This window comes from Acomys minous (genome assembly GCF_964271855.1).
Source record: "Acomys minous genome assembly, chromosome: 4".
NCBI lineage: Eukaryota > Metazoa > Chordata > Mammalia > Rodentia > Muridae > Acomys > Acomys minous.
In genome coordinates, this window is record NC_140486.1 from 29008220 (window position 1) to 29033640 (window position 25421).

General features: G+C 41.4%; 1 protein-coding gene across 1 annotated transcript in view; it reads right to left on the reverse strand.

The window, feature by feature from the left end:
• Positions 1-25086, reverse strand: part of SLC27A6 (solute carrier family 27 member 6) — a 41401-nt gene extending 16315 nt beyond the window's left edge. The window contains exons 1-4 of the mRNA XM_084779267.1: positions 24075-25086; positions 13556-13759; positions 6723-6881; positions 5038-5162 (exon numbers count right to left, since the gene is read on the reverse strand). Of these exons, the coding sequence (XP_084635393.1) occupies positions 5038-5162; positions 6723-6881; positions 13556-13759; positions 24075-24555 (969 nt within the window). The 5' untranslated portion in view covers positions 24556-25086. The remainder of the gene's footprint in view (positions 1-5037; positions 5163-6722; positions 6882-13555; positions 13760-24074) is intronic.
• Between the last annotated feature and the right edge of the window lie 335 nt (positions 25087-25421).

The following is a 25421-nucleotide window of genomic DNA, read 5'->3' on the forward strand; positions in this document are numbered from 1 at the left end:
AAGAAGCTAGCACAAGCAAATACTGTCCCGAGTGGCTGGCTTTAATCGTGGAAATGTTTTGGCAAATGAAGAGGAGCATTTAATAATTCATCAGAGAAGTAGTCACATTGCATTCCTTTACATCAAGTAGCATAGTCAAAACATATAAGCATAAATATATTGCAGATAGAGAGGAGCAGCAGGTCATCTCCATCACTAGCCTCTCTCTGGTGCTGGTTCAATAGGTAGGAAGAGAACCATAGCAACAGAGAAGCATGAAGAAAAGGAGTCAGTTTGATTGAATTTATGTGTACACAACATTAGGAGACGCCACCTAACAAGACACATTCTTTTCCAGTCCATAAACAATTAGCAAAATGCATCAATCACATATCTAGCCGTGTAACAAGTCTTAATCAAATCCAAAGCACTGCCTGACACCAATTACACAAATCTAGGAAACTTACAAATAACAACACAATTTTAAAAACCCAGGGAGTAGTAAAAACAAACATGAAAATTAGGAGCATTTTTAACTAAAAAAACAAAACAACAACAACAAAAAAACAAAATGCATAGCATGCAGCAAAACCAATAATTTGAAGAAAATGTATACATACTATTAAAAAATAAAACTTAAAAGCTCTTTTTCTCATGATATTAATAAATATATTCACACACATACATATCTATATATGTGCATGTTTAAATATGTATAAACATTATCCACTCAAGGACATTACATAGAAAATTACATTTATTAGTAAAATGACATATTATATATATAGAATCTGATACAAATGGATTATGGTGCATATATGTTTATATGTCTATGAGTATGGATATGCAAAGTTATAATATTATGTAATAATTAGTAATAGTAATAATGATGATGATAATAATAATAATAATAATAATAATAATAATAATAATAATAAAAGTCAAGCTACTTTTTCTAGTGTAGCAAACAGCCTAAAGAACTACAGACACCCTTTGGGTCCCAAAAAAAATTAACTTACATCCCTTTCTAAGAAAGCCTCATCTCTCTTCTAGGAGACACTTGAGATGTAAAGATAGGGCTGATCCAAACCCAACAACAGGTAAAATACTGTTCCTTAAGATGCCCTCTTATACTCATATAATAACCTCTCATTAGCTTTCTGGCACTGCCTCACATGTCTCAGATGTAGGCGTCTAAATCCTTACAAATGGATTATCTCGTGACTCATGAATGCTGTGAGCTGACAGTGGCTGCGATGAAGGGTGCTGACTGCTGGCCTCTTATCTGGAGGCGTTGGAGGAATCCACTGGTTCGGGTTCTTAGCAATTAAGGTCCTTGAGATTGTAATACAATGGCCCTCTTTCTGTGCTCTGGACAGGGGACTGCCTCAGGTCACAGGAGCCTCTATTTAGTCTTGTCACACAGGTTTCTGCATATAGGGTACAGAAATGACTCATTGTTCCCCAAATCATACTTGCAACACCTGTAGCTTTCCAATGCTAAACCATTCTTGCTTGCAGGCAAGTGAGGCCTCACTGGGCTTTCTAGGAGAGAGTTCAGGCCCTTTTGTTTCCACTGCAAGCAATTGAGCATCCTGACCTGGGTGCTGGCGCTGAACTCTGGTCCTCTGCAATCACAGTACCACTTTTAAGCCACTTGGCCATTTCTCCAGCTCCTCTTTCCATCTTTTAAATGTGAAAAACTACAACTTTGATTTTTTTAAAAACGGTAGAAATAAATATGGTAAGAGGAAAGATCACAGGATTCTTTGAAATGGGCTCACACTTTGGCTGATTCATCTAGCTAAGGAGTTTCAGGTAACTTCTGAAGATGGAGAAAAAAAGAAAATGGAGACCCATGCTAGCAGTCCAGAGAAACCATCCTGGTGCCCCCTCCCGGGAGCCTGTAGATATTGCTTGTCTGAGATGGAACTAATCCTAGGACTTTGTACTACCATTTTTCTTGAATAAAATGGTAGAACAGCAAGCCTTATGATTTATTTTGCTTGAGCAGAGAGTAGCCGTTTATATGGCACAATTCTTGGGTGCTTTTCAAGTTTGGGATGTGTTTCGTCAGGAGTTGTTGTGAAATGTGTTGGCACGGTACTGAAGCCAAAACAAAAGGAGTCTTTAAATCACATCGTACAGGTGTAAATGTGTGTGGGCTGTGGGTATATAAACTTTTATTTTTATTTTATGTGCATTTGTGCTTTGCCTGCATGTATGTCTGTGGGTGTCAGCTTTTGGAATTACAGAGAGTTGTGAGCTGCCATGTGGGTGCTGGGAATTGAACCCGGGTCCTCTGGAAGAACAGCCTTTTAAATGAGAGAGAGAATCATCTCAGCGCTATGGCTTATACAGAAAGCCAAATAGGCCAAAAGGATCAGCAAAACCTCTTTGTCCAAAATATCAGTTTTGGTCCCCTAAGGCTCAAGTCTTCTTCATTCTACTTGTGTCTTTTTAAAAAGAAGTCTCACTGCCTCGTGAGACGATTCAGCAACGAAGAACATCAGCTGCCCTTGCAGAGGACCCAGGGTTGATCCCGGCACCGGCATGGTAGCTCGTAACTGTTTGTGACCCAGGTTCAAAATACCTGGCACCCTCTTCTGGTTTTCATGGGCACTGGGCACATAAGTGGTGCACAGCCATCCATGCAGGCAAGTTACCCATACCCGTTAAAATAAATAGAAAAGGAAATAAAGAGAGAAACAGATGACTGTCATCAGAAGAGTATGAAGAAAGATCAACTGACCAAACTAACATGTAGTGTTGCAGAAGAAGAGAAAATTATAGACACCACAGAAAACTTGTGAAGAAGGAATAAAAATGGAACCAAACCCTTTAATCTCGCCATACAATGCTATATACTCACTTATGTCGAGACACTAGTCCAAGGGGTACGTCCCCATGAAAAACTTTACCTACCAGGAAAGTGGGTCAGAGACTTTAGGTGTGAGAAGCCGGGGAGAATGAGGAAATAGAAAGATCCAGAGGGTCCTGGAAAACTACAGGCAGGTCTGGGCCCTGGGGTCCTCCTCAAACTATGGCACCAGCCAAGGAAAATATAGGCAGTAAACTTCGAACCCCTACCCAGTCTAGCCGATGGACAGGGCATTCTCCGCCGTTAAGTGGAGAAGGAGATCTGGCTTTCACACAAACTCTGGTGCCCCATATTGGACCATGTCCCTTGGATGGGGAGGCCTGGTGGCACTCAGAGGAAGGATAATAGGTCACCAAGAAGAGACTCGATACCCTATGAGCATATACAGGAGGAGGAGGTCCCCCTCAGTCACAGACATAGGGGAAGGGAGTAGGGGGGGAAGTGGGAGGGAGGGAGGAATGGGAGGATACAAGGGATGGGCTAACAATTGAGATGTAATATGAATAAATTCATAAAAATTAAAAAAAAAGAAAACTGACACTTCGGTGTTCCTCTTTAAATGTAGAAAATTTGCCATGACTTTAAATTTTAAGGGACAAAGAATGCTCATTGCTACATGTAGAGGGAGAAGCAAGACACACTGAAAGCAAAGCCAAATGACAGTTCCTACAGCCCAGTGTGGTGAGCTCTTTACTGCCCAAAACAGGCCTTCATTCTGAAATGATCATCTAAAAGCATAAACAGCGGATGGTAGGAATTATGACCCTTCCAATCTGATTCTGGGTGAGACCTCTTGGTCCTAAAGCCTGTCGATAATCATGCATGCACCTATGCCTCCTCCCTAAAAGGAAATTATGTGTTCCAACAATTTTCTTTCCTTGCAAACACTATAATAATACACTGACATAGTGATAGTGCAAGCATCAAGTTAGGTCAGTTTACAGAATAGGGGCAAAATTCACTAACCCATAGGCCATGCTTTGAAATCTCATGTGTATATATATATATATACACAAGGAAAGATAATGAAACCAAATGTTCTTTAAATAGATGCAGATTTGCTGATGCAAAAATATAAATGGCTTCTAAAAAAATGAAGAAAGTGAGGGCGACAGGAAGTCTTCCCATAGTGAACTCCAAGCTCATGAATAAAAGCATCCTGTAGATTAGGCTGTCCCCAGTCACATTCTTTTCTGTGTTCATCTGTCCTGTGCAATCCCACATATTTGAAAAAGTTTTCTTTAGGGCTCCCAGCCTAGTTTCATCAGGAAACTAATCAGCAGAAGAAGCGGTGTTAATATTTTAACCAGGGAAAACAAAATAGTTGCCCCAGTCTACCATCCAGCCACACCTTGGCAGACACGCTGTGTGAGGGAACGCAGGCCAGGTGGTGTAGCTCAGTGCCATGGCACTGCAGCGCCTCCTCCCAAAGGGTAGCATGTGCCACAGCTTTTCTGGAAGGCATTGATGTTGATTTGATTAAAGAAGAAAACACTTCTTAGCTGTCAAGAGCGCTTAGAAAGTAAGAAAGTTATTTTTCATAGCATATGGAAAGATACATGAGGCCAAAACAAAGACAAGAACATAAAAAGCAATTAGCCACAAAGACACACAACAGACTCTGCTGAATCTCTGCACTTACCTGTTCCTCATGCAGCTGCAACTGATCAAAAGAATGCCAGAGTGATTGCTTTAGGGGGCCAGGGGATGAGTACAAAATAAAGGTTCCTTTTTAACATTATTAAAGTTAACAGGAATATACCCAGTGTAATCATGTATCCAAAAGAAAAGTAGAAAACTACAATTGGTGTCATTTTTAAAGGCAAAAAAGCTTAAACCATTATCTGCTTTAAACTTGGAATTGTTTTTCTGGGGACATAATAGACATCTAATTTCATAATAAAACTTGAATTAGCATAAACTTGAAGTGTGCTAGATTATGGATCTGTCTTGTGTAGCTATAGAACAAAATGTATTATTAACCCTATCCTAGGTGGTCCTCCTATTTTCTTGGACTTTATATTTATTTTATCTTTCATACTGTAAGCATCTCTGTGTTTTTGATAAATTATGTTCTGCAGGACTGTGGAATGAAAGCAAAGAAACCAAATTACCTCTCCCCCAGTGTGTGTGGTCTGTCTGAGATTCCCAGCATCTCTGCTAACAGTCTCTCTTACCTGAGGTTGTTTGCACAGATAACGGCAAAGCTCTCCGATATACTGAAACACAGTCACGTTGTACTTCTGGCAATCATTCCAAAATTGGCTTGCAGAGAATTTCTTCTTTAACACGCACGTGGCCCCTATGAGAGGAGGTAAAAATAGGCACTAAGTTGCTCTGAAACACAAGTGGTATGGGTTTGCTCACTTCTGAGGCTCTCAAAACTCATTCCCAGTCACTTGTAGCAAATTCATTTTGAAGCATTACCTCTCTGGTCCAATAGCCTCTCAGGTTAGTCATGTGATATCAACTGCAAATGTGCTTCCTGCAGTGTGTGGAATGAAAGCGCCTTCAAAATCAGTGGGAATTACATGCATACTACCACAGGAATCGAAAGTACATGTATACTACCATAGGCATTGCAAGTACATGTGTACTGCTGTGGGCACTGGGAGGGTCATCCATACTTCTCAAAGATAAATGATATTAACTAAAACACGCACAAAGACATGCAGTTTGTTGCAAAGACCTAAACGTAGCTTCGTCATAGCCTGAAGCAGAGATTTAACAAGCTGTGCTAAAATCCCGCCAACTAAAAGTTCATCAATGGGTAGAGTACCTAGTTTTAATAACATGCTTTAACATGGTGTCTGTGGTGGTTTGAATACAACGGCCCCATAGACTTACGCTTGGCCCACAGGAAGGGGGACTATTAGAAGGCGTGGCCTTATTGGAAGAAGTGTGTCACTGCCGGAGCGGGCTTTGAGGCCTCCTATGCTCAAGCTACACCCAGTGTGGCACACTGTCTCCTTTTGCTGCTGGTGGATTAAGATGTAGAACTCTCAGCTACTCGTCTATCACCATGTCTGCCTGCACACCGCATGTCCTGCCATGATACTAACAGACTGAACCTCTGAAACTGTAAGCTAGCCCCAGTGAAATGCTTACTTATGAGAGTTGCGTCGTCATGGTGTCTCTTCACAGCAACAAAACCCCTACTAAGACAGTGTCCTATTTTTAGTTGGGATATATGATACATACCAAGTAATCAAAATTTTAAAGTAAACAATGCAGTGCTTTTTCACATGGTCACAAAGGTGTCATCGTTACCACCATCTAATCTACTGAGTCATAAACTCTACCACAAGACTTCTCGGATATTTAGGACAGACTGTGGGGAGAAAAGAAACCGGTCTTAGAAGTCCTTCCCTTCACTCATCTGTGTACTGCAAACCTTCATCTTGCCTGGAAGAGGCGGAGCCTGTTTTCCTACTGTTCATACCTAGACTCTTGTCTGTGCTTTGACTTGTTTTGCTCAGCAGAATGCTGCTGAAGTAATTCCCATGACTCCCGAAGCTTGCTCTAAACCGTTCTGCAGCTGACATATTTACTCCTTGGGACTCCTGGGTCCACCAGGGTTTGGGAACCCTGGGATAAGTCTCCCAGAGAATGAGCAGCCACAAGGGAAAAAGGAGCCTAGAAATCGCTGAAACCACAAGGGCAAACATCCTGGACTTTGACCTCTGTAGTTTAAGAATATACTATGTTAGAAAAAATGCGTCCTTTCCACAAATGTGACATTGTAATTGTGCAATACACATGCAGTTCCTCGGAATCCTATGAATAATTTTAAGTTCTGATGAACATAACCTCTGATTAAAACATTGTGAGGACATATAAAAAAAAAAAAGTAAAAACGTACCCAGTTCAACACATCCGCCAATGCCAAGGAGAGCCCCTGAGCTGTGGTACAGAGGGAGCGTTATATAAACAATGTCGTCAGCCGTGCAGCCGAAAGCCCATAGCCCAACAGACCCTTTCAACGCCTGCAACTGGCTAATCACAGCTGCTTTGGGTAGACCTGGAGGAAAAGAGAGAGAAGTTACACCACACATGTTCTCCGAGGGACTCCCATCCATGGTCAATATTGTGCAAATTGACATCAGCGAAGTAAAATATCATAATTGTGGGAAGGTTTGGAATGCAGATGGAGAGCAAACTTTTCCTGGCAGGATTACGTGCTTCAGGAAATAGCTATCCATGTTTACCTTTGTATATGAGCTCATTTTCTCATGACCATTAGGTAAACCTTTTGGAACATATTGTTACACTGCTAGCATGCACCAACTTATAGCTAAGAATGCTTTAAAATGCTATCTGAGACATATTGAAAAAACTTCCTGACCTTGCTGCATCCCATGTAGCTAATGCCCCCACTGTATTGTTTGAATGGATTGACTTATAATTTCCTTTGTACTGTAGTTTCAGAAGTCCATGCAGTCCTTGCAATGGAAGAACATTGCTTCCAGACTAGTTGAAATCTGGTATGCAGGGTCATTGTCACTAATATTGTTTTCAGAATAAACTATTTCTCAATCTTTAAGTGGAGGCATTTTATGTAAAATTACATATGTATACATGTGTATATATACACATACACACAACCCCCCACATATATATGTGCATAGATAAATATAGATAGTAGATAGATAGATAGATAGATAGATAGATAGATAGATAGATAGATAGATACAGATATGTCCCATTACATGTAGATCTCTGAAAGATTATCCTTATACTAACTACACAAAGAATTGAGACAAAAACACCACAAATGGTTCTAGAATCTAGAATAGAATATGTTATAGAATCTTCTAGAAAATATTAAAAGAAATGGTAACATCTGAAAAAATATACCCCCAGATTAGAGGAATCATAATATAATTCTAAATTAAATGTAAAATAGAAGTTTTCCAGAAAACAAGTCCTCTTAGTAGGACTCTTACTGAGGACCTTGTCATGTTTAAATCTGTCTTGTCACATGATTCTTTTAAAAATGCAAGGTTCAGGAAATATGTTGGAACTGTTCCAAACATTTAATGAGCCAAATATAGTTTTATTCTCTGTCTAACCTTCTCACATGTATAATCAGTTTCTTATGAAAATGTACAGTTGTAAGTAATATATAGAATGTGTGCATTTTATATAGTGCCTCAGTGCTAGCATCTGAAGGCAGATATTTTTGTTATTGTTTTAGAATTTGTTGTTGTTATAAAAAATTATAATGTTATTATAAAATTTTCATCCATCATAAAATCTGATAGGTTAACCTATATGACATTGTATGAACATGTTTGAACATTAGCACTTTTATGTATTTCAAGCCATATGTCTCTCTCATGGAACACAACTTGTCTTTCTGTTAATAAATACCCATACTTCAATTAATTCATTACATTTCAATGAATCCTCCTCATCTTGGAGTTTAAAGGGTCTTAGTTTTTCAAATGATTTCCTGCATAGTTTGGCTCAGTGGTTAAAACACACACACACACACACACACACACACACACACACACACACACACACACCTCTCAGTCAGCACTCATAAACACGACGCCCTGAGTCCAACTCCCAGAGCCACAAAACTAACAAATCTAATTCACAAATAACCTCATTGGCTTCATAGAATAGTGAGGAGACGAGGCCAAGCAGGCGGTTTCCTGGAGGCGGGAAGGGAAACGAAGCCCAAGGAACTGCAAAAGGCATCAAAGGAAGGGTCACAGTCCATGGAGACTTCAAATGTCCTCCAAGGAGTCTCAAGTCCGCCTTGTTCTGTTCCTGCTCTGAAATTCCTCATAGACTACATGTTCTATTTCATTAATGGGATCAGACTTAACCTCATATATAAAGTTGGGATAATATTTGGTACGAACTTAAAACCATGTTCCCTCTCAAAACATATCTTTGTAGCTACTCCCAATAGCTTGGGCTCTTACACTGTACTGAGCCTTTCTCCAAATTCTCCCCTCAAAACCACATGCAAATATGTGAGGTGAGACTAGCTCTAACCATGGTTGTAAAGAATAGCTTTCTGTTCCTCATCCAGATGAGCAAATGTTTGTGCTTTTTCTTCTGCAGAAAAGTTCTACTCCTTAGCCACCACCTTCCCCCACTCTCTACAGTGTCCCTGCATCTCATGACAAACCAGCTCTTAAATTAAACGCTTTTCATGGAGAGGCTGGTCCAAAAGTAGCAACTTTACATCTAATGCTCTGGTTGCTTTTCAAAGCCACTTTAGTGGATTTCTTGAGCCTCTTACCCTTAACTAGTTTAGCTATTTTTAGTATGTAATAAACTCATGAACTTACTCAAAACAATGGAAGGTAAATTTTTTGATAAAAGAGACAAGAGATTAAAGACTTATCAGAAAATGATCAAAAGTTGATGGTGTTTAGGTTTGAATGAAGAAAGAAGAATAATCAAACCTGACTAGGGCTTTCAGGTAAAGTGTTAACACACCTGCCTGTGGAGTCACATGTCTTTTTTCCTAGCACTCCAGAAACAGAGGCAAGAAAATCTCTGAGCTCCTGGCCAGCTTCGTCTCTACAGAGTGAGTTTGATGACAGCTAGAGCTACACAGAGAAACCCTATCTTGAAAACAAAACAAACCAGACCAGACCAAAAAGCTCAAGATGTCAAGGAGCATAGAAACTTTGGAGCGTAAATCAATGGTAGTTTTAAAACCAATATAGTCATAAACCACTTATTTGCATCGTTCTTGGTGAACTTTTTTTCTTGATACATTAAAACTTGTATGAATTTTGACACCAGAAATATCCAAATGTAGTTTTCAGTTGAAAAAATTATTGGGATAGGGTCCAGGAAGGAAGTGAGGAGGAAGAGTGTATCCTGTGACACAAGAACCAGGAGAAACATAAGAAGGGCTAGAACATGCCAAGATAAAGACAGCTCCAAGGCAATACTTGTGAAAAGTTGTTTATGATATTTGACAAAGGGAGGAGAGATTCATAAGGAGAAAGAAGTGTGCAAAAAGGGAACTATCTGTACGGTAACTACAACTTGCTCCAGACACAGAAAACAAACTGAGGCTTGGCTTCCTCCAGAGACTTATAGGAATATTTGAATATATAGCTGCCCAATCATGCTGAGATGACCTTGTTAGAGATTCCTGGTTCTGCCTCTCAAGTCCAATAATGGGCAGACTAGATTGAATACATCTGCAGACCCTACGCACAAAGGAGACAATAGAAGATAACAGACTGGAGTTTCATTAAAGAGGTCATGGAACTCATCCAACAAAGCCAAATGTAAGAGGAAGCCAAAAGAAAGCTGCTTTGTCTTCACACAACCCTAGAAAGGCTCACAAGTCAGGAAACTAGCCCCTGGAGAAGTAAACGATAGCACTGTGAGCATAAATAGGCTGCTGTATGGGAAAGTCTGTTTATGAAACAATTCTAGTCATGTTTAGCTAAACAGCTACACAAACACTTCTGGAAATGTCAAGAAAAATAGAGGCTAAAATAGGGAGATAAGAGATAAATTTGCCAACATTCCTAATTTCCCATTTCCCCTTTAACACTTGCTATTTTCTTTCTTGAAGATTTTTTTGTTGTTATTGTGAGGTATCTGAATAGTTCACAGATAAAAGCAAGTAGCCAGGGATACCTTCTACACACACACACACCACATGCACACACACAGCAAAGAAACCAGTAAGTACACAAATCACACCCAGGCATGCTGGCCTTCTACTCATGAGTTAATTTGTTTTGGGTTTGATTACGCACACTTTTAATAACCTGGCAGTCAAAAGAAACCCAATGTTTAAGGAAATTCGGTAGCATAAAACAAAGCTATACAAATTTAAACATAAAAAGATTGGGGAAAACAGGCAGACAAAATAAAGACATTTGAAAGATATGAGAAAAATTATCAATAGTACAATAATAGGTGTCTCACAGAAGAATAGTAAAAAGAACACAGGAAATAAATCTCTCAAAAACTAAGAGAAGGAAAATAGGAAATTAATGACTTAGTCCAAGAGACTCAATCTATAAAAATGGAAAGGCTCCTAAGATGAATAAATGAGCAAAGTGCCTGCAGTAATAGGAAGAGGAAAGAGGCAGAAGGAACAGAAATGAACAAAGAGGAGAGGTGTACCCTTTAATATAAAAACTCATAGAACCATAAGACATTAGCTATTAGCCTCCCAGCAAATGACTAAGTAAGAGCAACTCCAGCGTTAGCCGTCGGGATCCTATGAACTACTGGAGATTTAAGGGCAGGAAGCACAGAGATAAAAGATTTCTCAACAAGCACACAGGAAATCCAAAATCAATATCCTGAATAAAAATAATTTCCAACTTTCAATTCTACAGATAGGCTTCTATCTGTAAGGACAGAGTAAAAAGATGTTTTGGGATATACAAGAACTAAAAACAAAATGTTCCATGTGTCCCTGTAGAGAACAGCCCAGGGAGAGAGTGAAGAGTGAAATAGTTGAGGTTCTAGTGAGTAGGGGACCAAGGAACAAAAATGTCAAAGGAATTCCCAAGGTGAAGGTGAAGAACAAAACATAGGGCAACAACACCGCAGCTGGAGAGGATGGAAAGCGAAGGAAGGATGTCTGGGACAAGGGTATCCCAAAGTTGTCATAAGGCACAGGACTATTTACAGCTACGTTTCCTTATTGAGGAGGAAGTGGCATCACAAATTATTTCAACACACTTGCTATCTCATTATCTGTGTTGCTGGAAACCAAGTTATCTCTTTCAGCTTCAGAGAACTTTCTGTCACCCTGAAACTGTGCTACAGTAACATGGCCCTCTTGCCACTCACTCAAACCCTCACGACCTATAGGCTTTGACCATGAGAAACCTAAGGATCGACACCAAGGCCATGTAAATTCCCTTCTTTGTGAGTGTTTTCTTTAATCTAGCCCTTACAAGATCTCTGTAGAGTAATCTAGGGATTAATGCCCTTGGGCTTCAGTGAAACTCTCATCCACTGGCCCCTCTCCCACACAGCACTTGACGTAGGGTTCATTACTGCCCCGTGACCTCCTGCTGGCATCCCTCACATGTCTGAGACCTGTGTGCAATCCATTCCTTCTCTTTGCTGTCTTACGCTCTCATCCTTCTTCATGTCTCACCGGCCGCACACAAGCAAACCTCCCTCTGTCATCTGTCGCCTCTCGGAGTTAAGCATCTTGGCTTCCAGACAATTATAAGACAGGGCCTTCAAGACTAAATTGGCTGAGCTCTGGGGATGGGCCAAGGTCTTCAGAAATACCAGCGTCCTGTGGTCTTACACGCTAAAGAAATCTCAAATGAAATTGAGGCCAATGAGCATGAGGACTCCCCAAAATGGGTACAATTTACCCATTTATCACAGTCAAAGCAATTAACTCTCCACCTGCACAGGAAAACCTCAGGACTTCTTGCATGTATGTTTTCTCAGATGATAATTTGTTACATAAGCTGTAAAATATGTTGTTGTTTTTGAACCAGCATCTCATTATGCTCCTGTGCCTCTGCGTGGCCTAGAACTCATTAGGTAGACTAGGCTAGTCTTGAGCTAACAGAGTACTACCAGCACTGCCTCCCAAGTGCTGGGATCAAAGGCTCGTACTGCATCATGAGTGAAAAATAAATAGAAAGACATGATGTCCCTAGATATGGTGGAGAAGACGATTTATTATAGACACCAGGGAAAGCATAGCCAGAGGCATCTGGAAGAGTCCAGACTGGAGAGTGAGGGGCACATAAAACAGGGTGAGAAAAGAGAGGGGCAAGGGAGGAGCTGAGGACTGGAGACTAGCATAGCCACAGTGGCTGAGATCCATAGGGAAGCGAAGCTGGGGAAGAGGCTCAACCCAGTCCCTGGGCTGGAGAGCTTAGGGGAGAGGGCAGGGCATGCCAGCCAGGATTGAAAGTACCCAGCACACAAGACATCCCAAGACCAAGTTCTCAGCACAAAGGAGATTTATTTGCCCCACTGGGACAAAGGGCAGAAAATAAGAGGTAAAGACACGAGTAAAGGAGAGGGAGAAGGGAAAAGGAAGAAAGATGAGGAGGAAGGGACAAAGGACTGCCTCTGGATGGAGGGGAAGACAGGTGTGGCCCATAAGTAAATAGAAGTTTATAAAGATAAAAGGAGAGGTCTAAACCCTAGTTGGGATAAGGTGTTTAATTTTGATTGGAAAGATTAATTAAAGTAGCCACAGCTGGCTTTTGATTGCTGGACTTTAATACTTTGATAGCTGGAGCTTGGAAGCCACCCTCAGGAGAAGGGGGTGTCCAAATTAGGGAATAGATCTTGGTGCCTAGCTTTAGGAATGTGTGTGTGTGTGTGTGTGTGTGTGTGTGTGTGTGTGTGTGTGTGTGTGTGTGTGTGTATGTATGTATTTGTTTTTGTTTTTCTAAGGAAGAGAAGCTGGAGGGAGGGCAAGGCCTGCCAAGGTCGTGTTTGTCATGTTCAGGCCTGCTGGAGTCCTTCAAGGTTGACTCTGTAGTTAAGTACTGAGAGAACGGGGCAGATAGGATGGCTTTGATACATTAAATAGGCTCCTCAGGTAGCCTTGTGCCCTGGGATTTAAGATTCTATTATTTTTAATTATATATACATGTGTATACATATACACAACATGTGTGAGAGAGAGAAAGACACACACAGTTGGGGGGGAGAGAGAGAGAGAGAGAGAGGGAGAGAGGGAGGGAGAGAACAACATACCTGTTGTTCCAGAGGTAAAAATATAGAGGCAAGTAGACTTGAGGCTTGAGGTGACATGATAGCTTGGTGGTACCGGCTCATCAGAGGCGAGACTCAGCTTTTCACTGAGTGAAACTATACCTTGTGGAACAGAATCTTTCATTCCCCAAACCTTGACATGTTTCGGGAGGCTGGGAAGGATTTCTTCTATGCTTCCAAGCAAATCTGAAAAGCAAACAATTAGAAATAGGTAAATAAACTCAAATCTCAATGTTCCAGGTTGAGTTTCCTTCATGTGTTAGGACCGAGATAAAATGGCAACACAGTATCTTCTCTGTCTGACTGAGTGACATCAAGGCTATTTTATGCTTATATTTGCTTTGAGAAATGTTGTTTTTTAACCTCTAGTCTGTCTTTGAATTTATAATGTTTTACCTTATCTGGAAAAATCCAGGGATTAAAAGCAGAAGCCACCATTCCAGGCCTTGTAGCTCTATTTCAACAGGACTAACTGAAACATTTTTGTGATGAAAAAACACAAAGCAGATTCACATTAAATGTTGGTGATTTTGAGTTTCCTGTTAAAAGACTACACGTCCCAGCTTCCTTTGTGCCAGGCCAAGCAGTTCCAGAAGAGAGGGACTATGGTGTGGTAGTAGTTTCTGCTCTTATAAGGTGCCTGATCTCATCTTCTTCTGTACCCATTTTGATCACCCTACCATGAATAAACATGGTCGTACCTAAGGTTAAACAGGCCTTTCTTTCTTCCTGCCTTCTGTCTCTGTAAATAATCTAAGAGACTCTGTTACTAAAATTATAATTTCCCCAATTTTGAAATAAAACTACTGTAAGGGCCAAACTTAATCTGTAAACCTCACTTGCTCAAGGACAGATAAGTCCTGAAATGCTGAAGGCTTTTGTTTGTGGGAGATAATAAGCTACAAGTTTGACCCAATTGCACTGGGTGTGCTTTATCACGTGTAGCCTGCAAGTAAGAGGGCAGGAAACACTTCAGGGTGAATACTTCCCTCTGCTTGGATGTAGGTGGGAGGTATGTAGGCAGGAAATGCATCAGCATATATGCTTGTCCCTGATTGGACTTGTTAGCAAATATAGTGGCTATACGGTTTTGTTTTTTAAGCCTCTGCAAAATATGACATGTTGCCATTTTCTGGAAACCCAGGAATGGATCTGCCCAGAGTCCGTTACTCTGGCCAGTATTTAATGGTAGTTATTCCAGGAATAAATCTAGGTGCTTAATTGCTCAACCAGAAAGAAGAACATTTGGGAGAATCCCTTGGCTGCTCTGGAGTCGTAGGATCATTGTGGTTTCAAGACCATTTTGAAGCTGAAGGTTTTGTGAGAGAGAGGCCCGGTGAATTTAGAGAGAGGCCTGTTCGTAGCACAACTGACTGATAAGTAAAGTTACAAACCCCCTGAAGCAGAGGGGCAGGGATGGGGGGTGGGAATGCCTTCCAGAAAAGTAACCAGGTCCTCTGGGCAGGAGACAGTGTGGCAGGGCAGCTGAGAGTGGGATGGTTAGCAGAGCCTCCAGCAGCAGCCTGGGATCCGAGGCCAAGGAGAGAGCCAAAGCCACGCTGAGGAGAGGAACTGCATATCCCGAGAGCTCTGGTCTCCACACTTGACAAACCCTGGAGTGTAGTGAGTTTAAAGTCTGAGTGTTAGGGGATGGGAAAGGAACCAGAAGACTGTTTTTAAGGAACTCTTTGTTTCCAGGATTAAAAATACAAAAAACTAAACTAAACTAAACTAAACAGAACAAACAAACAAACAACCAAACAACAATGTCTGTGGTGAGATGAGACAAAGCTATTAGAAACTTTGGTGTAGCTGCTGGTATAGGATAAAGTCTTATACTATAAAGCAGGTCATTAATGGGAAAGAAAGATAAGGTGACAGTGAGCCTCTCGCGAGGAAGCATTAGATATTAGGGTACCCAGAACCCAACAGTACACAAGCAAAATCCATCATTCCTGAGAGCTCTTTTTCCCAAATAGAGAGAACTATGTTTGTCACATTCTTGCCACTGTAATTCTGCCTTAGTTAACTTCATTTAACTGAAAATAATGTGAAAGTTTTATACGTATTATAGCTACTCATTTTCCTCCATATTTCTATGACATGTTATTCTTTTCAAGGAGTGAGGGACTTTTGTTTTGTGTTTTGTTTTTTTTAATGTGCATTGGTGTTTTGCCTGCATGTGTGTCCGTGTGATGGTGTCAGATCTTGTAGGTGCAGACAGTTGTGAGCTGCCATGAGGATGCTGGAAATTGAACCTGGGTCCTCTGGAAGAGCAGTCAGTGCTCTTTAGCTCCTGAGCCATCTCTCCAGCCCAATGAAGGACTTCTTAATTCTGTATTTATTTTAATTTAACATCTACCCCCAACATCTTTGGTAGTGCTGTGGGATGATACCCACTGGCCTTTGGCATAATTAAGTTATTAAAATCAAACTAGAAACATAATCATAAGTTATATCTTGTTTTGAATGTGAATCCATAGAACCCATATATTGGATATTTTCATGAATGATAACGCGAAGCATGAATGATTATCTGGTTGTTTTGGGGGGAACAGCTGTCAGTTACTGTGCAGTTCCATTATACTGTAATTGGAAAACCTTCTGACTTGTTTCCTATAATTTAGATTAATAATGAAGAAGCAACAATGGAAACACGTCATATTTCCTTCTGGTCCCCCCCATATTTTCTCCTAGTCTTGCTGAAGCCTGCCTAGAGGAGCCTTCTCCCACTCTATCTCCATTGTCTGGATAACTTGCCCATTGATTCTGACCCAGGTCTCCTTAGCTCTTCTCATCCTTTTCTCCTAGCCCGTGTCCATTTCTTCCTTCATGTCACCTACTAAACAACAAATTTATTCTCTCCCAGGGATGCCATACCCAACACAATTGCCTAGGATTTAGAGTGGGGAGCAATCAGAGAGTGGATCACCCACCCAGTAAAGACTAGAATAGATATATACACCAAGAAGCCCCCTCAAACAGTTAATAAACAGTTTCTGAGAAAAAAATAGTAGGGTACAAAATTAACACACAAAAATCAGTAACCTCCTATATAAAAATGACAGAGTAAGAAAGAAATCATAGAATCAGTACCTTTCACAACAGCCTCAATAAAAAAAAATAATATTCTGGGGTAACACTAATCAGGCAATTAAAAAGACTTGGATAAGAAAAACTTTAAGACCTTGAAGAATGAAATTGAAGAAAACACCAGAAGAATGGAAAGACCTTCCATCCATGTCCATGAATTCATAGGATTGATATGTTGAAAATGGTCATTCTGTCAAAAGCAATTTACCAATTCAATATAATTCTCACCAAAACTCCAACATACTTCTTCACAGACATGGAGAAAGCAAAAGCTGTGTGCAGACTACTTTTGGTAAGGAGTGAAAACCCACAAGGATGGACTGAAGGAAAGATAAGACATAAACAGAAAGACAGCACAAAGGATCTAGCCTTTCAAAACAATAGTTCTAGGTTTTGTTGAAATGATTCTTTCTGGCATTTTGAACTTATCAATTCATTCAACTATTGATTGTTGCTGTCATGATTTCAAATTGGCCATCTGGAATATAAAGCAAAGGCTAAGCTTCTATAAGTTCTTATTGAAGTGGATATAAGTACATATTGGGTTTTAATATGATTGTGAGTTGAACCTTTGCTAAAAGTGCAGAGTCTAGGGAATGGAATAGTGTGGGTTTACAAAGAGTGGTAATGTTTACAAGAATAAAGGAAGTGAGCAAAAGTCAAAGGAACGTGGTTTCATATCCTTAAAATTCTGCTGAGGCAGAATTCTCAAATACAATTCTTTCAACAGTGGTTAAAAGTGATATTTGGCATTGTAATAAAAGTTTGAAACATCAGTGTGAGGATGGTGTAATGTTAAGGACACTTTCTGTTCTTCCGGAGGACCAGAATTCAGTTCCCAGTACCCATATGGCATGTCTAGCTCCAAGAGGTCTGACACCCTCTTTTATGGCCCCTGAGGGTACCCACATATACCTGGGATTTACCACCCTCAGCCTGAAATAAAAAGAAAATAAACCTTATTAAAAAGAATAAGGAGTCACTAGTTACTTATCAACATGAAAAATGGCTTCCTTGATCTCGAAAGGAAATGTGGGATTATTGATATGGCTTAAATTAATACTGTTTAGCTATATTTATTTTATTTGTGTGGATGTTTATCCTGCATGTGTTTCTTTGCACCATGTACACCCTTGGTGCCTGTGGAGCCCAAAAGAGTACCCTCTTTTCAGATCCACTGGAAGTAGACTTAAAGACAAGGTTGTGAGCCAGGCCTGTGCTGGAAATCAAACCAAATCAAACCTGGGTCTTGTGGAAGAGGAGCCAATGCTCTTGAAGCAGCCCCGCCCCCAAATAATACTGTTTAAATACATTTAATAAAACTCAACCCATTTTTATTCCTCAAAGAAATGTACAAACCACCATTGCCTGTAGCACTTCAGATACCTCAACAGTGATCAATGCCTTACTCCTGCTGCTGCCTACTGCGTCTGCCAAGCATACCATTCATTCTGGAAAGATTTCTGTTTTAAGAAGCTGTGCTTGGGAGACGACAATAGATACAGATGTTGACAGCACTAAACCATGTGAGAACATCAGTTAGCTAGGCTTCCTATAGTACTTAATAAAGCCTCCAATGCAGATGGCTCAATGCACTTGGTTTTGTTTGTTTGTTTCAGCAAGTTCGTTCAAGGAACACGCAACATGTCCTCCCACATACAAGGGGGAATCCCCCTTGTGAAAAGCGAGTAAGTGATGATCCTGTGTGTGAGCACTCAGCACCCTTAGTACAAGGAGATTTCTCATTCTTATATCATCATTGCACCTCTTAGTCACATTTCTGAGACTACAAAATTAATAACAAAAACTTCACATGTCCCTCCAACATATCATATGATTTGTGCTTTGCATGTTGTGTTAATAACTCTATGTCATCCTGCCCTACATTTAACAGGCCTATAATATCAAACATGAGGGAAGGGACTCAGCTGATTATAGTGCTTAATATATAGGTCAGTATTTGACCTTTAAATTGTTATATAAGACTCGAGGTATAGGTCCATCATAGCGTACTTGTATGATGTCTATGAGGTCCATGGTTTGATTTCCAGCACCAAGAACACTGCATTAATCAACCCAATATGAAAATCAACTCTCAGTAGGTGACCTGATTTCTCTTTAGAATGCAAAACAAACCAAAATGTCAGGGTGAAATGACAGATCTTATCATCTTTCCATCATTCTCCTGCGTAGAGCAGCTCATCAGTCATGTGCTCATAGGGGCACAGCTAGGCTCTGGTTTTTAAGAAAATGAGTCTTAAGTAAGCAGTGTCCTAAAGTACTGTACAGACATGATGATACCAGTGCTTTATTTTAGGCTTGGAAACACAGTCTTGCAAAAATAGTGGTCCAGCTACTTTTATAAACATTGCTCCACAAATTGTAGAACACTTAGGGAGGGAGTGTGTACTATTTGTGTCTATTTATAATATTTATGTATTCTTTTATGAACACTGTTTACTATGAATTACAGAACACTTAGGAAGTGTGTACTATTTTCTGAAACATGAGGAAACTGAAGTCAACTGAAAGTCTAAAAGTTGATGGCCTGGACAAGATAATGAGCACGAGCTTGTTTTAATCCAGGAGCACTGGACTTCACATCTATCACACCCCCTGCCCCCAAATTAGCATCCATTCTGCACTCATATTTATATAATTATTTTGAAAATCAGCAGTCTTGACTTGATGTGTTAAGTAATTTTCCCTTTTCTATTGAGAAGTGATGGGTCTGAGCCATTCTGTTTCACTCAATTCTATGTCTAGGTTTTTTTTTTAAAATTATACTATATATTTAATTATTTTCTTTTGTAACAAGGTAACTTTCTTTACCCTGCTAAATCTACAATGGGAAAAAATGTGATAACAGCCATTCTAATAAATACAAGAAAAGAATAGTAATGCCCTGAAAAAACAGACATGGATCTCATGTAAGGGCTATCACAGGACACAAGGTAGGTACTAAAGTTCACAGGAGCCCTTTGTTTTCTGTATCTCCATACATATCACTCCTATAACGTTTAAACTTTCTTTTTCCTCTCTTCCTGTTGAGTTTTATGGTGAAAGGGCATTTTCAGGATTGCAAAGGCTCGATTGTTAACCTAAACACTTTGCCAGCACAGCCTGAAGATAACAGCTCATAAAAACAGGGCAAGGTTGTACCCACTGGCCCATCTAGTGTGAACACAAGTAGTTACTTCTCATGAAGCAAAATCCGAAGTCTCTTAAAATAAACCCCCATACTCTGTACTATCATACTTAAAGGAGCAGAGGTGGGGGTAACATGAGAGGTTTTTTTTAAGTCATCTGTTAATACTGATTTCCTATGCGGGTGCATTAAGAAAGTAAAACACACATTCGATTAGCAAGGAAACCCGTCGACCCCTGGTGGACCCACAGCGCCTCTTGTCTTTTTAAGAGTACTTCTCCTTCTCCCCTAGAGCAAGCTTTTTCACCAGAAGATTCTGTCAGCTCGGTTGAGACGTTCCAGGCTGTCACCTGTCCCACCTCCTCATTTTAATCCTTTGACTGGCAGAGAACAGGCAGCTGATCCAGACCCCCTAGGCCACAGCATAGACAGAAGACCCCTCTGCAAGGACACGTGAGTCTCCAGACTCTCTTGGATAAACTTTTAAATGATCGTGTTTTAAAAGCCCGGTACCTTGGTATTGTTGGTTTGTAATGTTTTCTAACAGCCTGAACATATAATTTTCTCATAACTCTATGAAATGTAACTGGCATTCCCTACACAACTGGAATATGATTAGATCAGAATCCCACACCAGAAGCCAGGGTTTGGATACTCGTTCTGTATCCCACTAAAGCGAATTGCTCAACCTGTGCTACTTGATTTCTTTGCCTAAGATCACCACATCTGCCTCTCAGAGCCACTGGGAATGCCTTACAGGAGTCAGCCTTGAGAACTGCTAACAGCTGACACCACTGCTATGGAAAATAATAAGAAGAAAAAAACGGTCTGATGATGGCTTAACCCGATACCTTTTCTTTGGTTTCCTCCTGAAGACGGTTATCAGGAAGCTAAGCCAAGGTGGAGATTGCACCAATCACCAAGGACGTTATCTGACCTGGTAACTTCTGGGTCTACAGACATATCAGTTGGCACAGAGCCTGGGTTTGAACCCCAGTACTCATCTTCAAAAAAGATAGGTGTTATAGTTCACACTTCTAATCCCAGCAGTGGAGTGATGAACACACAGGCAGAATTCTGGTGCTTAGTGGCTAGTCAAGCTAGTCTATTTGATGAGGTCCAGGCCAGTGAGAGACTCTGTCTCAAAAGAAATGTAATGGTAACTAAGTTTTCCTATGGACTCCACATGCGCACACATGTATGTGCAGTTGTGTATGTGTACATGCACACACACATACACACACAGCCTGTATGTAATTTATAAGAAGTATAATTTTTCTAAAATAACATTCCACATAAGACATGTGTTATTCTTTTGAGTGCAGATGTCTTCACAAGCACAGCATGACTGATTTTTCAATCACTAAGTCACTACCCACGAGGCACTTGACCCAAGTCATGAAAGCCTGATCATTTAATCCTCAGAACTGTGCTGTGAAGTAGATGGAGTTATCATCATCTTAAAGCTTAGTAAAGAGACACTCACGACAGATGACATCAGCTGCAATGTGGCTGACATTACCTGAGCCTCAGGTCTGCCTGGCTGCTCTGCCTAAACTACTCATCTCTCCACTTCAGTAACGGGCCAGAATCTGTGAATTCTAAAATTTAAATGCAGCTTAAGATGCCACTTAAAACAATACAGCATCTCAGGGTAAGAACTTTAAAGACCAGTCAAGATAACACAGAGAAACCCTGTCTCAAAAATTTAACAAACAAAAAAACATAAAAGAAGAACTTTAAATGCCCATAATTTACTAAGACATAGGCTGTTCTTAACAAAGTAACCTATTTGTTAATTAAAATAGAATTATCACATCTTTAAAATCCACGTAACTTGTCTTTTAAGATATGTTAAAATTAGTGGTTAATGTGACTTAAGCTTAATTTCTCCAGTTAACTATTTTGATGAAAAACTGTACCAAAATAGCAATGTCATAATATCCCAGTAACCCAAAGTAATACTCTATGTGTGCCTGCTTGTGTGTAAATGCACCTGTGTGTCTACTTTTGGCATATGAATGTGTGTGAGTGTGTGAATGCATATGTGTGTGCATGCATATGTATATTTTTGTGTATGGTTTTGTGTGTGTGTGTGTGTGTGTGTGTATGTAAAAGTTCATGTGTATGAGCTTGTGTGGCGGCCAGAGGGCAGCCTTGTGTGTTACTCCATTGAGCTCCGCTGAGCTGGAGTCTCTCATTGGCCTGGAGCTCAACAAGCAGGCTGGATGAAACGGTCAGTGAGCACTGGGGATCTGCCCACTTCTGCTCTGAGATTACCACACACAGCTTTAAAAAAAAAAAAAAGTTGGATTCTGGAGATCAAACTTAGGCCTTTATGTTTGCATGGTACGTTGCTGGACTTAGCTATGTCCTCAGTCTCCATAGCTTTTATGTACTAAAAAGGAAGTGGGGGGGGTGCTGGGATGTTGGCACTGAAACAGAAAAACAAGGAAGCACGGCAATCAGTTGCTGGAGAGTAGAATAAAAGCTAGAGCACATACACTGTAGCATTCATTGAACATCATGAAGCAGCACTTCCTGCTACAGCGGGGTTGGCAGATGGACTGGAGAGCTAACCTGCACTAAGGCCCTTAGGAGGGTTCCTTAGTATTTTGTTCTCGAGTGTCTCAGATTGACTTCAGCATCATGGCCACAAAGACCTTCTCAGGGCCCCCGTAGCCCTCTCAGTTTGCTCCTCTGAAGGGAGGTAACGTTTTCTAGCCTAATTTGGAGTTTATGTTTGCTACATGATGTGTCGTGATGTAAACCATGACTAAAATATCAAAGTCCGTCCGTAGACCATCAACATTGCTTACTTTTCTGCCACATTCATAGCTGTAATAATTGGTAAATACTGTTTGACCACATTGTCAGGATTCTACATGACTCTTTGATTCTACTCATTACCATATGACACTGAAACCTCAGGACACAAACAGGCCTCGTTACAAAGTGAAATGGAAGTCAGGGCTGAGAAAATAACCAGATGGTACACAAGGGACACTTTTTGGCTTCTCTACTCCCATGGCCCTAAACTAGCTGAAACCAGAGCTTGACAGTAAACATTTCCTGATGTGTGTGCCTGCGTGCGTGCATGCGTGCGTGCGTGCGTGCATGCGTCTGTGTGTGCCTGCACGCGTGTGCGTTTGACTGAACCAAAAGATAAGCTAGAAGGACACAGAAAAGAAAGAAGAGTGACAGTGTTGAGGGCCAGACCTTCTTTTGTCCACAGCCAGAACTAATTTTTGTCCTGTGTGAACACGCGAGAAAAGTGAACTGGAGATGCCTACCTAAGCTTTTAGTCACCAATGAAGCATCAATTAGATTATGCTCCATGTTCTTCTGAGACTCTGAACTCCTATATGAAGAACTGGCATGCATCCATCAATCTAAAATACTTACTTTTTTTTTTTTTTTTTTTTTTTACCAAGCTCTTTTCCAGGAACATCCTCATGACTTCCTAGGGTCATTCAAGAAGAAATCATCCAAACCTTATAGGTTGTACCGAATAAGTGTCATGCTTCTCCTCTCAGTTTATTGAGCAGCTCACCTTCCTGGTTCCTTGGTTAATTAGACATTAAGCCGAAGATTTATGGTCATCACTCTGTGGATGTGTGTAACCATAGTTATGCTAACTCGGATCACAGAAAGAAGAATGTAAGAGAAAGAAAACGATGGAGGGCAATACCACCAGGGAGAGGATTGTCCTCTGCCAAAAGCCTGGCCCTGGCTCAGCCTTGCTCTGTCGCATCCTAGTCAGCAGAGTGCAAAGCAGATGCAAGAGTGAAGACAAGAATGAGTGGACTTCACATTTAAAACTTCTGTTATCCAAATGCACTCATTTGGGAGGGGTGGGGGGTGGTAGGGAGTTAGTTAAACATTGCTAGTTTTCTTCTTCATGAGATACTTTGTCAGAGCTGATTAAAAAAAAATAACTGACTCAGTCCTATCTCTCTTGAGCTCTTGAAGGGACTGAAGGGACTGCTTGTCCCTTCCCCAACTGGCAGGGAGCATAATTTTTATAAAAATATTCTTTCGTTGTATTGCTATTTACTTGTCTACAACAAAGTAAGTGATTGAAGAGGGGTGGGAGGAGCTAAGGCCCTGGCCATGGGATGGGAAAACTCTTGCATATGCATAACTTGCACACCTTATCACCCACCTCACAGCACCAGACCTGAAGCCTGCTTAGAAAAGGGAGGGCAGGAAAATAGCTCGGTTCACTTTGCGCTTAGCAGACCACCGCCCATACTCTACCTCCGCCAACCACCACGGCAGTGGGCTCACAGGCGCTGATACAGTGTAGGAGGGAATTGGAGCGAAGGTTGGAGTTGAGGAAGGCCACCACACAGCCCAGTTTAGCCAGGCCAAACCACACATGGACGAAGTCCGGCTCGTTGCTCATCAATAAAGCCACAATGTCCCCCTTCTTCAGCGAGGAGTTGTTCAGCAAGGCATGGGCTATTTTGTTGCTCCTCTTGTCCACATCCGCGTAGGTGTAGATGCTTCCCTCATAAATGATGAAGGCTTTCTGCGGCTGCTTCCTGGCGTGGCACAGGAACTTATCCAGCACGGTGACTAGCTCCCCTCTCATTTTGTAGATCTCCATCTTAACTCCATAGCGCACCACCTTCAGCAAGAACCACAAATCGTCCCAGAAGTAAGGGAACAGAAGTTTCTGCACAAAGTGCAGGAAGAGCGCTCCAGCCCCCAAACCCGTGAACCACGACAGAAGCATGGGCGCTCAAGCCACCAGCTGACCCGATGGGTCCCACCAGTGTCTCTTTTCTTTTCCAGCAGTTTCACCTCTTTTACCTTGGAGGACCCTGCCCTGAAAAGCTCAGCCTGGCACCTGTAGTTCTGGCTCAGGCTTTCTTTTGTGTGTCCTGTTTTCACCCAGGTGGCTGGTGAGAAGCCTCGGTAGACTGGGCTAGGCAGCTGTGGGACAGAGCCCTGAATCTTCTTTAAAAACAAACAAACAAAAACAAACCAAAAAACAAAACAAAACAAAACAAAACAAAAAACAGCGCTTGCACTCACACAGCAGGAAACGAGCACAGCTCAGCTCAGCGTGCCCACCCTCCACTGCTGCCCAGTTGCAGGAGACTCTGGGCTTCAAGCTGAGAACGTCTTTGGCACCTCTTGCTCCCTCGGAGAGCTCTGCTATGCTCCAGTTCTTTGCCCATCAGGCTCTGGAGGTTGTATCTGAGCTGGCATCGTCAAGAAAGCCTGTGGTGGTTTCTTGCTGGCTCCCGTCTGTGCTTACACGGGCTCAGCCACGCCCCGCAGCCCGCCCCCTTCTCTCCACCACGCCCCTCCTCCCCGGCTGTGCGCCACCTACTCCTAGTCACCCTTGCCCCGCCCAGGACAAGGATCTCTCTTCCCTCCTAAACCCAGCTCCGTTTCTGGGCCACCAAGTGTGCTGGGAAGAACTGCTGGACACAGAGGCCAGGGATCTTCCTCCAAGTGTCCTTGGAGCTGGGAGAGTCGCCCGCCTGCCTACCCTCCTTCCTCCCCCAGCCCTGAGCCTGCTTTAGCAGTGACTGCTAGGACTCTGGCAGGTGTCACGCTATGGCTGTGCAAATGATCCTCTCCTTCCTCTTG